This window comes from Balaenoptera physalus (assembly GCF_965194825.1).
Source record: "Balaenoptera physalus genome assembly, chromosome: 16".
NCBI lineage: Eukaryota > Metazoa > Chordata > Mammalia > Artiodactyla > Balaenopteridae > Balaenoptera > Balaenoptera physalus.
Window position 1 is genome coordinate 54349361 of NC_138898.1, and position 14989 is coordinate 54364349.

Below are 14989 nucleotides of genomic sequence, written 5' to 3' on the forward strand. Positions count from 1 at the left end.
CGCAGCATGTGGGATCTTCTCAGACCAGGGTTCAAACCCATGTCCCCTGCACTGGCAGGCAGATTCTTAACCACTGCACCACCAGGGAAGTCCCCCCTTTTTTCTTTTTTAATTAATTTATTTATTTATTTATTTTTGGCTGCATTGGGTCTTCATTGCTGTGTGCAGGCTTTCTCTAGCTGCGGCAAGCGGGGGCTACTCTTCATTGTGGTGCGCGGGCTTCTCATTGTGCTGGCTTCTCTCGTTGCGGAGCACGGGCTCTAGGGGCATGGGCTCAGTAGTTGTGGCATGTGGGCTCAGTAGTTGCGGCTCGTGGGCTTAGTTGCTCCGCGGCATGTGGGATCTTCCCGGACCAGGGCTCGAACCCGTTTTCCCTGCATTGGCATGCAGATTCTTAACCACTGCGCTGCCAGGGAAGTCCTGCAATTACTTTTAAATATGTTTGGACCAATCAAAATTTTTTTATAGCCGGAATTAGTCTGTGGCTGCCAGTCTGCAACTCTCTTCTAATCTGAAAAATGAAACCCATGAGAAAGTTCACCAACAAAGACAGAAAGCTTCGAAGAAGAGGCTGCCACTCTCATTTGGTAGAAATGAGTCAGGGAACAACTCTCATAGAAAAAGTAGATGATCTTTATGACCTTGGGGTAAACGGCCAGACAGTAAATATTTGCAGTTTTTTGAGCCATGGTGCTCAACTCTGCTGTTGCAGCAGGAAAGTGATCACAGACAATACATGAAAGAATGGGCATATCTATGTTCCCATAAAACTTTATTTACAAAAACAGGCAGTGAGGGAATTCCCTGGCGGTCCAGTGGTTAGGACTCTGCGCTCTCACTGCCAATGGCCCGGGTTCAATTCCTGGTTGGGGAACTAAAGATCCCACAAGCCGCGTGGTGCGGCCAAAAAAAAAAAAAAAAAGGCAGTAAGTCTGGCTTGACCCATGGGTCTTAAGTTTGCAGAACCCTGAGGTAATTCACAAAGGAAAAGACTGGTATGTGATGAAATTAAAATTAAGAACTTCTGTTCATCAAAACAAACAAACAAAACACTTCACCCCTCCCCCCAAACAGACACCAAGCCGAGAGTGAAATGGTGAGCCACAAACTAGGAGAACAGATTTGCAGTAATTAATTGACAAAAGGTTAACTGATGAAAGATTAGCACCCATAAAAAATACATACAAAAGTACATAATAAGGGACTTTCCTGGTGGCGCAATGGTTAAGAATCCGCCTGCCAATGCAGGGGACACAGGTTCAAGCCCTAGTCCGGGAAGATCCCACATGCCGCGGAGCAACTAAGCCCGTGCGCCACAACTACTGAGCCTGCGCTCTAGAGCCCGTGAGCCACAACTGCTGAGCCCACATGCCACAACTACTGAGCCCGTGCGCCTAGAGCCCGTGCTCTGCAACAAGAGAAGCAACCACAATGGGAAGCCCGCACACCACAATGAAGAGTAATCCCTGCTCACCAGAACTAGAGAAGCCCGCGTGCAGCAACGAAGACCCAACGCAGCCAAAAATTAAATAAACAAATAAATAAATAAATAAATTTTAAAAAGAAAAAAATACATAATAAGGTCAATGAATCAAGAAGAAAAAATTGGGGCAAAGAAAACATAAATAGCATTTCACAGAAAAAGAAACATGACCAATAAACCATGGAAAAAACTTTATCAGCAATCAATTAAAATCACAACTGAAACATCATTTTGTAACCATCAAATTGACAAACATTTAAAAACGTCTGAAAATCCCAAGTGTCAGTGAGGATACAGCACAGCGGCAACTCTCACAGAGTTGGTGGAATGTAAATCCAGACCCACTCTGAAAAAGTCAATTCTGGAATAAAAACACATACCCTAAACCCAGCAACTCCACACCAGTTAACATACCCTATAGAAATGCATCCATGCCCCCGTGGGCAAGATGCCTGCCCAAAGAGGTGCCCAGCGCATCTATAAAAGCCCTGCACTAGAAATAGCTCAGATGTGTGTGCCTGGGATGGAGGAATAAGCTGCAGCACATTCCCACAATGGAATATTATAGAACAATGAATGACATGGGTAAATCTTAAGATAATACTGCTTCACTTAACTGAACATGTCGCTTAGGTACTCTCTGATGTGTATATTATAATCAAAGACACACAAGATACCATTTAACACTCACTAGACTTGCAAACATTAAAAAGTCTGAGAACACCAAGCACTGGATGTGAGTGTGGAGTTAAGGGGACTTTCATTGTCTGCTGGTGGGGTACGTATAGAGAAATACAATTCTTCTTGGGAAATAATTTTGCATTACTTAGTAAGTTGGAGCATACCAAATGACCCAACAGTACATATATTTAGGGCTATGTCAGGAATCATCATAAAGAAATGAAGGCGTATTAACACAATGGAATAAGCAGGGACAACTAATGAACATTACCATGGATAAAGCTAAGAAAACAATGTTGACTCAAGAAAGCGAAGTCACAGCAGAATATACACAGTATGATTTCAATAAACTGTGTGTATACATATACATACATGTGTATATACATATACACACACATGCAGCAATAAAAAGAAAAGCAAAGGAATAAAAACCAGAAAATTCAAGTCAGTAGTCACCTCTCGGAGAGACAGAAGGGGATCCATCATGGAGGGGCACACAGTGCCTTCGAGGGACTGGTCATTTCTATTTCTTAAACTGGGCAATGGGTATTCATTTTATGCTTCTTTTAGAAACTGCACATATGTATTATATGCATTCCTTTCTGGATGGGATGTATTTCACTAAAAGAAGAAGAATGAAGCAAGGAAGGAAGGAAAGAAGGAGTGAGGGAGGGAGGCAAGCTTTGGTGGGGGACGGGGGGAGGTGCGGGGCTAGCCGCCAGCTTCAACCCCTCTGGGTCACCTTGAACTTGCAAACAGAGAGATGTACACAGAGGCTCTGGGAACCAGGCCTGACTTAAGCAGAGGAGCTCCCCGCAGTGTGGTCTGTGGGACGTAACATAGCCGGGGGGCTGGGTCTCCTTGAAGCCCACCTAGGGTTGTATAAGCCTGAGATATAGCCCAGCCTGCAGGTCTGAAGTGAAGGCAGCTGCAGGAAAAGGGACTCAGGCAGGGCGTGGCAGGCCTAGCACAACTCAGTCAATACTCCCTGAGCAAAAGCCCCCACTTCGGCATTTTGCTCCAATTCAAACCACGGTTAATCTTCACCAGCTCAGATGAAGAGAGGGATGTCAGCAGAGCTGCACTGTATTACTTTCAGAAGCAACTTTCATACAGTATTTCTGGTAACCCTGTGGCGAAAGCACTCAGGGCAGCAGAAAATGGCCTAAGTCCAGTGTAAGGTGATTTGGCCATATCGGTCAAGATTACAAATGCATATACCTTCTAATCTGGCAATTCCATTTTGGGACTTTACTCTATGGATACAGCTGAACCTGAATATAAAGACAGAGATGAAAGGCCATACATTATAGCAAATGCCTGGAAACCACCTAAATGTCCATCAACAGAGGGCTAGTAAATAAACTATGGTGCCTCCTGACATGGGACCACTACTATGATGTGGCTACTTAAAAAAAAAAAAAAAAAAGAAAAAAAGAATGAGAAAAGTCTCTATGTACTGATACAGAAAGCTCTCCAATGTCTATTAATTGAATAACAGAATACAGAGAAGTGTATATCCCAGCAGAAGAAATATGTGTATCTATACATACTGTATGCATATAAACAGTGGCAGGATATACAAACAATTAATAATTGTGATGACCTATGAAGGCAGGGAGGGGAACGGTGGAGAGGGGGACGAAGCTGAGAGCAAGACTTCTCAATGTATACCTTTTTAACCAAATAAATATTTAATTACTCAAAACAGTAAACTCTAAAAAAAATGTGGCTGTCGCAAAAGGGCTAGCTCCTTCCCACCAAATGTCAGTGTCAGGTTCATGAGAAGGCCTATAAAAGACACACCAGATGAGGTTCCAGTGTAGGGGTCCCCCCAGGAGTCAGGGGCCAGTGACCAGGCTGAGGGCCATCAGTAAAGGGTTAGTAAATAAATTACATATATATGTAATGGAATACTCTGAAACAGAAAAATGAGGCAATTGTGGGTGTAAAGTGTCCTGATGCTGAATTATCTCTAGGATACATTAAGAAAAAACCTGGTCCAGAACAGTGGTTTGCGTATGTTATCGTGGTGTTTAAATACACATACATATGTGTGCGCTTATTCTCATAAGCCAAGCGTATCTCTGTGAGGACACCCAAGAAACTGGCTAAGGGGGCTGCCCCCAGGAGGGGAACTGGTTGTTGAGGGTAGCAGTTGAAGAGATGTGCTTTTCACTGCACATATCTCTGTATCTTTTGAATTGTGCTATGTGTATCAATAACTTATTTACAAAACTATTTCTAAAAATTACCCAGGGCTTCCCTGGTGGCACAGTGGCTAAGAATCTGCCTGCTAATGCAGGGGACACGGGTTCGAGCCCTGGTCCGGGAAGATCCCACATGCCACGGAGCAACTAAGCCTGTGCGCCACAACTACTGAGCCTGCGCTCTAGAGCCCGTGAGCCACAACTACTGAAGCCCGTGTGCCACAACTACTGAGCCCGCGTGCCACAATTACTGAGCCCGCATGCCACAACTACTGAAGCCCAAGTGCCTAGAGCCCATGCTCCGCAACAAGAGAAGCCACTGCAATGAGAAGCCCGCGCACCACAACAAAGAGTAGCCCCCGCTCTCAGCAACTAGAGAAAACCCGCGTGCAGCCGCAAAGACCCAATGCAGCCAAAAATTAAATAAATGAATAAACAAATTAAAAATAAATAAATAAATAAAAATAAAAATTACCCAATTACAAAAAACATTTAAAAAAATTTACTAGGCATATAAAACACATTTACAAAGGGATATAAAAAGCCTGGGGAAATGTCCTTGAATAGTAAGAGTAAATATTTAAAGGTGCCAATTCTCTAAATTAGTCTATATTTTTAACATGATCCCAGTGAAATTCAAACAGGATTTTTTTTTCACTATTCAAGCTAATTCTAAAATTCATATGGAAAAATAAAAGTGCATACATCACCAAGACATTTTTGAAAAACATGAGGAAATACTATTATAAAATACTAAAGCACATTAATTTAAAGCTACAGTATTAAAATTAATTTCTTCCCTCATTTAATCAAAACAAATTCCAGATGGACTAAAAATGAAAATAAAAGCTAAAAGTACAAAAAAAAAAAAAAAAGCTTAAAAGTACTAAAAGAAATTATAAGAGATATTTTAAAAACAGCTTTGAGATATAATTCACCCAGTTAAAATGTACCATTCAATGGCTTTTAGTATATTTACAAAACCAACCTCATTATCTAATTGAGAATTTTTTTTTTAAAGGGAGGGGTCAAGACCAGTTACTCTTCTATCTATCTATCTATCTATCTATCTATCTATCTATCTATCTATTTATTTATTTATGGCTGTGTTGGGTCTTCGTTTCTGTGCGAGGGCTTTCTCTAGTTGCGGTGAGTGGGGGCCACTCTTCACCGCGGTGCGCGGGCCTCTCACTGTCGCGGCCTCTCTTGTTGCGGAGCACAGGCTCCAGACGCGCAGGCTCAGCAATTGTGGCTCACGGGCCCAGTTGCTCCGCGGCATGTGGGATCTTCCCAGACCAGGGCTCGAACCCGTGTCCCCTGCATGGGCAGGCAGATTCTCAACCACTGCGCCACCAGGGAAGCCCGAGAATATTTTTAACACTCCAGAAAGAAACTCCATACCCATCAGTAGTCACTCCCCATTCTCCCTGCCCCCAGCTCCTGGTAACCACTTTCTGTCTCTATAGATTTGCCTATTCTGGACATTTGCCTATTCTGGACATACTACACATGGTCTTTTGTCTATGGCTTCTTTCACTTAACATAATGTTTTCAAGGTTCATCCACATTGTAGCACATAGCATACCTCATTCCTTGTTATGGCTGAATAATATCAATTATATGGATAGGCCACATGATGTTTGTCCACTTATCAGTTGATGGACAATTGGGTTGTTTCTGCTTTTTGGTTAATATTACGAATAATGCTGCTATAAACATTGTTGTACAAGTTTCTGTGTTTTAAATTCTCTTGGGCGTAAACCTAGGAGTGGAACTGCTGGGTCACACGGTAAGTCTATGCCATTTGTCTATATCAAAGTCTGTACCATTTGAGGAACTGCCAGACTGTTTTCCAAAGTGCTGCACCATTTTATACTCCTGCCAGCAGTGGGTGAAGGTTCCAATTTCTCCACATTGTCATCGATGTTTGTTATTGCCTATGTTTTTTTATTATAGCCACCCCGGTGGGTGTGAAGTGCTATCTCATCATGGTTTTGATGTGCATTTCCCTACCTAACGTCTAATGATATTGATCACTTGAGATCTTTTTCCTTAATGACTTAAAAGTAAGGGAACTCTGCCCAAACAAGACACGTAGCCCAAGAACCATAAATTTATGGACCACATAAAAATTAAAGTCAATAAAGTAGACCCCTAAACAAAAAAAAAAATTGTAACTATGTGATGTGATGGATGTTAACTAAACTTATTGTGATCATTTTGCTATACAAATATTGAATCATTATGTTGTACAGCTAAAACTATGATAATGTTATATGCCAATTATATCTCAATAAAAAATTAAAATTAAAAAATTTTAATGAATAAATAAAGACAATGAGGGACTTCCCTGGTGGTCCAGTGGTTAAGACTCCACGCCTCCACTGCAGGGGGCACAGGTTGGATCCCTGGTCAGGGAACTAAGATCCCGCATGTCACAGGGCGCAGCCAAAAAACACCAAAACAAAAGGTAAAAAAATAAAAATAAAAACAACAGGACTTCTCTGGTGGCGCAGTGGTTAAGAATACGCCTGCCAATGCAGGGAACATGGGTTTGATCCCTGGTCCGGGAAGATCCCACATGCCACGGAGCAACTAAGCCCGTGCGCCACTACTGAGCCTGCACTCTAGAGCCCGCGAGCCACAGCTACTGAAGTCTGCACGCCTAGAGCCCGTGCTCCGCACCAAGAGAAGCCACCGCAATGAGAAGCCTACACACCACAACGAAGAGTAGCCCCCGCTTACTCCAACTAGAGAAAGCCCGCGCGCAGCAACGAAGACCCAATGCAGCCAAAAATAAAATAAAATAAATTTATTAAAAAAAAATAAAAACAATGAGCAATAACCACACTTAAAAAAATTAAAGTCAATGGGCAAACACACTGGAGAAAAAAAAGTCTGAAACATGTGGCAGAGGGCTAGTTTCCTCAATACAGCAAGATCACTCACAGATCTACAAGAAAAAGACCAACAGTGCAAGAGGAAAACGGCAATTCATAAAAAAGAGAAACATCAATGGCTTTGAATCATAGAAGAAGATGCATTACCACATTCATAGCTAAAGAACTGCATTTTAAAACAAGATAGCATTTTCACTGTCAGACTGACAAACATTTATAAAATAGTTATGCTAGCACTGGTGAAGGTGTAAAAAACCGTTGGTGGCACTGCCTGTGATTTTAAAAAAAACAAAGCCTGCAAACAACCTAAAGGTCCCTCAGGAGAGGGTTAAGTGAAGGAAGGGGCACCACACTGTGGCTCCAGGGCTCTGGGCATCTAGATAACAGCACGTGCAAAGTGTGAGGGGCAGACTGCGCACAGCCCACAACCGGGGCAGCCCTTCTTCATTCCCAAGGGAAGGGATGGTGTGGACACCCGTCGCTGCAGAGGCTTTTTCTGGAGCCACTGGGCAGTGAGCTGAGACAGTGTGGAAGATTTTTTCACTGTACCAGTCTGTTCGGGAAAACACCACTACCCTCTCACTAATAAAAATGTAGAAATAATTTTTCTCAGGAAACTCCTATGAAGTTAGCTTTAACTCTAACTCCCCATCTTATCACCAGCTGCCCACATCTCCCCGTGAAGTCACACGTAGAGGAAAGCAGCGCGACTCTAACCTGATTCCACTCAAGAGCGCCCCCAGCGCGGCCCCCACCTCCTTGCTGTCCTTCCAATACGCCAGCCCGTTCCTGCCTCAGGACCCTGGCACCTACCACTCCCTCTGCTTGAAATGTCCTGCCTCGGACACCTTCACCTCTTTCCAGGCTTTGCTTAAACGCCACCCTGCACGTGAGGCCTCCCCTGACTGCCCCACTTCTACTGCGATCCTCTTTCTGCTTTGGTTTCTTCACACGACATCCATACAGCACGTACTTGTCTGCATCGACTCCACTCCATGTCAGAGCCACAGAGGGCCAGGACTCCTGTCCGTCTCATCCCACAGCAGGCACTGCAGATGTTCGTTTAAGGAACTGCTGCTGCCACACTATGGAGCAGATGCTCCAGTGGCCTTGACCGTCTCATGTCTTTATTTTTCCCACGATCACCCTAGAGTTGGAGCAGGCCCTTGATAAACACATGGTCATTTTCTCAGAAGGTACAGCCACAGGACACAGTGTTTCTCAGAATGCAGGTCAAGACTGTTGGTTATGAAAAGCAATTCAGTGAGCTAAGTCAGAACTTTTTTTGTTTTTAATGAAATGGAAAGTAAAAGAATGCACATAGCATGTGACTTCCCTGGTGGCGCAGTGGTTAAGACTCCGTGCTCCCAATGCAGAGGGCCAGGGTTCAATCCCTGGTCAGGGAACTAGATCCCACATGCATACTGCAACTAAGAGTTCACATGTCACAACTAAGGAGCCCGTGAGCCGCAACTAAGACCTGGTGCAACTAAATAAATAAATAAATACTAAAAAAAACAATCAACACATAGCATAATACATGTAAGTATTTACAAAACTCTTTCAGCTAAGTATGTACACGTATTTGTACAGTATACGCATACTTGTATAGCAGGTCACAATGTGAATGCATTTCTTATCGGGAGTACATGACAAAAAATGCTTGAAATTCACTCATCTAATATCAACCTAAACATTTCTAAGTTAAAGCTTCACGTTCTATAAAAAGTAAAATTTTTAATGTTTACTTATAAAGTTTAAAATTCTGTAAAGGTACTTTCAGATCAATGAAAAGGAGAATTAAGCCTTTCCCCAAAAGGGAAAATACAATACTGGAAAAACTGTAGTTCTCTGGAATGTAGCCTGTAGCTTTTTTTCCAGAACACCTCCAACTATTTTACCATAGTTTCATGCTTGTAAGCATGAAATTCTCTGCTTTTCAGTATAAGTCAACTCGGATGGTTTCATTATCTCTCAAATTTCACCAGATACCACAGGTTAGCTATTCGCATCTGAAATTTCTCCTAACATTTTGTTTCTTAAGTTCTGTAATCATTTGAGGTAAGTATATCAATATTCTAGACAGAAAGTTCTTCACTTTCTATTTATACATCAAATAAAGATTTGGGGACTTCTCTGGTGGTCCAGTGGCTAAGACTCTGCACTCCCAGTGCAGGCGGCCTGGGTTTGATCCCTGGTCAGGGAACTAGATCCTGCATGCCGCAACTAAGAGTTCGCATGCCACAACTAAAGATCCTACATGCTGCAAAGATGACCAGGCTCAGCCAAATAAATAAATATTAAAAAAAAAAAAAAAGATCTGTATTCCCTCAAAATTTTCTACGTGCGTTCCTCTGGAATTCCTGAACATTTTCACTATTTCTTAAACCTTACTGTGTTTCACAGCCTGTTTTTTTTTTTTTTTTTGGCTGTGTTTGGTCTTTGTTGCTGCACAAGGGCTTTCTCTAGTTGTGGCGAGCGGGGTCTACTCTTCGTTGAGGTACATGGGCTTCTCATTGCAGTGGCTTCTCTTGTTGCAGAGCAAGGGCTCTAGGCGCGTGGGCTTCAGTAGTTGCGGCTCGCGGGCTCAGTAGTTGTGGCTCGCAGGCTCTAGAGCACAGGCTCAGTAGTTGTGGCACACGGGCTTAGTTGCTCTGCAGCATGTGGGATCTTCCCGGACCACGGCTTGAACCCGTGTGCCCTGCATTGGCAGGTGGATTCTTAATCAGTGTGCCACCTGGGAAGTCCCTTCACAGCCTGTTTTAATCGTTCTCTACTAAGCAATACTGATACTCTATCAAGAAACATCAACTCCCTGAATACAGAGAAACACAGCAAAACTAAAAGGGAGAGGCATCTCTGAAGAGTCAAAATACAGGACACAAAATCCACATGCCAAGCTTCAGTTAAACAAGAATATTCTTTCCCCATCCAGAATTCTCCTCTCCTTTAAAAAAAAAGTTGCTAACAAGTTTTATGATCCAGTTTCCCAACCCTCAACTAAAAACAGAAAGGAGGAGGGAACCTGGCGTCAGAGGCCTGGTAAGTTAAAATGAGAGTAACAGAGGCTAAAAACACAGAAATACTCAGGATGCAGTTTCAGTTTGGGACATTTTATAGACAAAGGAACTGTCACATCCTAGTGGTCCTGCAGAGGCCTGTGTATTACAACAGAAGACCATAAGTTAACATTCACAATGACCCTGAAAAACATCAAAGAAAGGTTCCGTCATGTTTCACCTGATGATTAAGTCTTTTAGAAAGACTTCTAATCATAATGGTTGAAATGAAGTGTTTTACTACTTTGCAAGTAAGTTTCAGGGAAAATCCCTCTAGGCACTCCATTTCCTGCAAATGCTGGAATATTGGTATGTATGAACTTCAGTGCTTTGCTCACTCCTCCTTCACAGCACACATCGGTTCCCTCACTGCCCCGGTCCTTTAGGAAGACTTGTACCCTTCTATTTTGTTCTTAACGGTATTGCTATATAGATTGTTCTTTTAAAATATGGCATTCATTTTGCCTATCTCAAAATAAATTTCTAATATTCTAATCACATTTCTTGATTATACAGCTGCTAAATAACAGCCATTCTTTCAAAATTAGTTACATCCATGACTCAGCTACACCTGTATTCAACTTACTTATACTTTGGGCATCAAAAAGCAGATGGAAATAATGCCCCCAAGTAGACACTGGTTCTCCAAGCTACAACTTTCATCGTCTGTAATTCCTAGTGGCTTTGGCAGAAATAACCAGCCATTCCAGAAATATCCTGGAATCTACCTTTACTAAATGCTACAGAACTATAGGTGAGTCTCCGTGGGGACGAAGCAAACAGCAGCTTCCTAGTAAAAAAGGCTAGTGTTCTGTACCAAGGCTGAGCAGAATGGTATTTAAGCAAAATTCTAGCTGCTGCAATGAAGGCACCAAGAACCCAAACCAAGAAAACCCTCTGGCTCTGAACTTAAAGTATCTCACTTGAGAGTGAAGTGGATACATTTTCATTGATCGTGAGTTAGTACTTTGGTTTGAGACAGACAAGCAAACACCACCACTGGCCTCTGTAATAGTCTCCTTTGTCCTGTTACAACCTGGTATTTTACATCTGGGAGCGAGAACTGTCATTTTCCTTCAGTGTTTACTCATCGCCCATCTTCCGCAGCTTGAAGCTGCTTGCGAGAGGGGAGCAAAACACCTGGGGATCTTTCTTTTGTCTTAGTTCTGATCAATTACTCAGCCAGTAACTAATAAGGTCTTTACTAACCTATTACATTTGGGTTGATCTTTTGCAGACAGCACAGATAACTCAGGCCCCTCATCCTAACCAAGTGTCCCACTGCCTCCTGGACAGCTGGCCACACGTCCCTCCTCTGTCCATATGCTTCTCTGGTGCTAGCCCTAAGCCCCAGGACCATGGTTTACATAGACGGCACTGCCATTCAGGGTCTAAGCAGTTAACCATTGAAACCTTTGTCCTCATGTTAAATTAGCAACACCCACAGCTGCTTTACTGAGAGAGTGAAATCTGACCAGCAAGTGCTACTCCTTCCATCCCAAAAACAGCCCGGGAACACCAGAAATTTGCCTGAATTCTTGTGAAGGTTGCAGCACAAGAGGTGGAAGGGCAGAAATTAAATAGTATGGGCCCCACAGTGAGAGCAGAGGGAGGAAGCAAAATAATAAGTACTAAATGGGCATTTGCAGTTGACAGGGTTCAGGTGGGGCTCGTTTTGGAGAATGACACAAACCTGCAATGATTTAGCCCTACAACAGAGAAAGCTCACTCTTGTGACCTTTCTGGTGCTTGGGGCAGACTGCCCACCCCTTACAACTCCCCAAGGCAGAAAATTCCAGCAAAGGCTCCAGCTTATAGAGAACAGAAAAGTCATAAGATGTTAACTTAAGCACCAACCAGTCCTACTGTGGCTGCCTCATGCTCTCGTTCTTGCAACGCCAACCGTGAAAATAAGAATGGTGCAAAGAATGAATTACAAACACACATGGTCAGAACATCTCAGAACATGGGAAAAGAATCTTAACCTGCAGAGAGCAGGGAAAAAAACAAGTTGGCTACAAAAAAGCACAAGAATCAAACTGATATGACTGCTCACCTTTAACGAAGTTGCTGGAAGACAACATAGCAATATCACTCTTTGAAGGAAAATTATTTTGACCTGGAATGCAACACCCAGCCAAACTACTTTACAAGTATGAGGTCAAAATAAAAATCTTTTTAGACACAGTGGGGCTTAGAAAATTTACAACCCATTGACTTTTTCTGCAAAACAAACACAAGGGTATATACATACTCTGCTAAAACAGGAAATAAATCCCAAAAGGAAGGAAGATGTTGAATACAAGAAACAGTAATAAAACCTACAGTTGTCTTATCTGCTAATGCATGATATTTTTAAAAATCATTGTTTAAAAAGAGACTACACCAAAATTTAAAACTCAGGTAACAGAAAAAGCCGTAAAAGACATGAAGAGGAAATTCACACAAGATATACAAATGGCCATTAAACAAATGAAAACATTCTCACTGGTATCCATGCAAATATAAGTTAAACAAGACATATATAGGTTATAAAACATGGGTTTGGAAAAGATCTAATCCCAGTGTTGGAGAAGATGCCTTGACATAGGTGGTCTCATTCCCTGCTAATGAGAATATAAGATGATAAAGCCTTTTTGTACAGCAATTTGGCAATATCAGCTAACATTTCAAATACGCACAGGCTCTGAACCATCAATTCTAAAACTCTAATTCTGTAATTCTAAAGAAATGCCACACATGGACACAAAGATTAAATACTCGCCCATTCTACACAGCACTGTAATGACCCCCCCCCCAAAAAAAAAACCAAAAAAAAAAAATCTGGAAATAATCTTTATTACGTCCGCTAATAGGGCAATGTTAAGTAAATGATGATACGTCCTAACACAGAATACTATGCGTCCATTGTAAAGCCGTAAACCCGTGCATACTGACAGAAAAACATATGTAAGCCATTCTGGAGCTTAAAAAAAAATCTGTAGCACAATGTGTATACGGTTTAGGCCTTTTTACGTAAAAATAGACGTGTGTATTTATATGTGTGTAACTAAGCGTACAGAGCCTGGAAGCAACGCCAAGACGTTCACCCGTGGTTACTTCCGAGTGGGGAGTGAGAGCAGAGACTGCGGTCATTCTTTTTTTATCAACACTGATTTGAGCACCTACCTACCAATTCCAGGCCCTGGGGATACGGCGGGCAACAACCCAGGGTCCACGGGCTGCACGAGAGCCCAGCGTGCCGGTTCTCCGGTTTGCTGCCGCGCGCCGGGCCGAGTGGGCACTCAGGTGTGTGTCGAATGAACGAGTGACCAAGTGGCTTATGCGTTATTCGTGTATAAATCAACTTGGGGGAGGGGAAGAATAAAAACACAACTAAGGGACTGAAGTAATCACCCTGGTGAAGCCCCTTCCCACCGCACACGCGCCCTTCGATTCCAACTCCCCGAAAGTGCCTTCGGCTCCAGGAACGAGGAGCCCGTGACCCCTCCGCCTCAACCCGGCCCGAGGAGCTCGTTGGAGAGAAGCCTCTGCTGCAGTCACGCGGGCCCGGGCTCAACCCCGTCACCTCCGGGGAAACCCGGCAGCCCGGCGCGGGGCCGAGCCAGGTGACACCAGGACGCACCGAGAGCTCAGCGTTCGCCGCTCGCGGCGCCTTGGACGCGTAAACCTCACAAAATCTCCCACGCCGAGCAAGGAAGAGCCGTCACCGCGCCTCCCACGGAGAAAAGGGGCTCGGGACCCCGAGGGCTCCGCGCGTCTCCGTCCCCGCTCGCTTTCCACCCGTCCTGCCCGGCCGCCCTCACCTCCCCGGGCGACCGCCAGCGCCGGGGCCCGCAGGCGGCAGCCCCACAGCAGCAGCGTCCGCAGCTCGCGAGCCATGTGTATCCTCCTGGGCGCCCAGAGAAGCCAAGAGTGCCGGGGGCGAGGCCGGGGCGGGGCCTTCTTCGGGCGCGGCGTGGTGACGTCACGGCGCGCGCCCGGCTGCCCGACCCGCTGCCTGCTCCGGCGGGTGGGCGGGGCCCTCTGTGGCTTGGGCTCGGGCGCGGTCCGGCCGCGGTCCAGCCGCGCCGGGGCAGTCGGACCTGGGGGCGGGACCTCCGTGACCTTGTGTCGCGTTGTCAAGGGCGACGTCCGGGCCGCCGGGGCACTCGTCCGCCGCCAGCTGGTCCTCGGTTTGTGCATCCCAGAAATGGGGCAGATGTTAACATCCACCTAGAAGCGTGTGAAAAGGCGGCGCCGAGGCAGAAGCAGTTAACATCTCCGGGGTCTTTATATAAGTCTCGGGCCAACGGTCCAGACCGCTGGAAGTCAGTCTCTCCAAACCAAGACAAGCCAAATAGCTAAAAAGAATAAAAGGGAGAATTTCAGGCTTGACTTGTCTACACCAAAACTTGGGAGCCAACGCCCACCAGCAAGACTGGGCTTATTCATCATTCCAATTCTCTCGCCCTCCTGTAGGTAAGAGTCTGGTTGGAGATTCGGACTATCAACTTCCTTTCTCACAGAGAGTTCCAAACCACGTAAAATACAGAGATTTCCAAACCACGTAAAATGCAGATTCTCCGGCATCGCCTGAAGTGAGGCTCAGGCAGCCCCCTAGATGATTATGAGGCACAGTGAAGACTTGCTGCCACGATCAAATAATTGCACACA

General features: G+C 44.4%; 1 protein-coding gene across 2 annotated transcripts in view; it reads right to left on the minus strand.

Moving 5' to 3' along the window:
- Positions 1-14294, minus strand: part of TRAP1 (TNF receptor associated protein 1) — a 53998-nt gene extending 39704 nt beyond the window's left edge. For both annotated transcript variants that reach the window (XM_082428698.1, XM_082428699.1), the window contains exon 1: positions 14140-14294. In XM_082428698.1, the coding sequence (XP_082284824.1) occupies positions 14140-14215 (76 nt within the window). In that variant the 5' untranslated portion in view covers positions 14216-14294. The remainder of the gene's footprint in view (positions 1-14139) is intronic.
- Between the last annotated feature and the right edge of the window lie 695 nt (positions 14295-14989).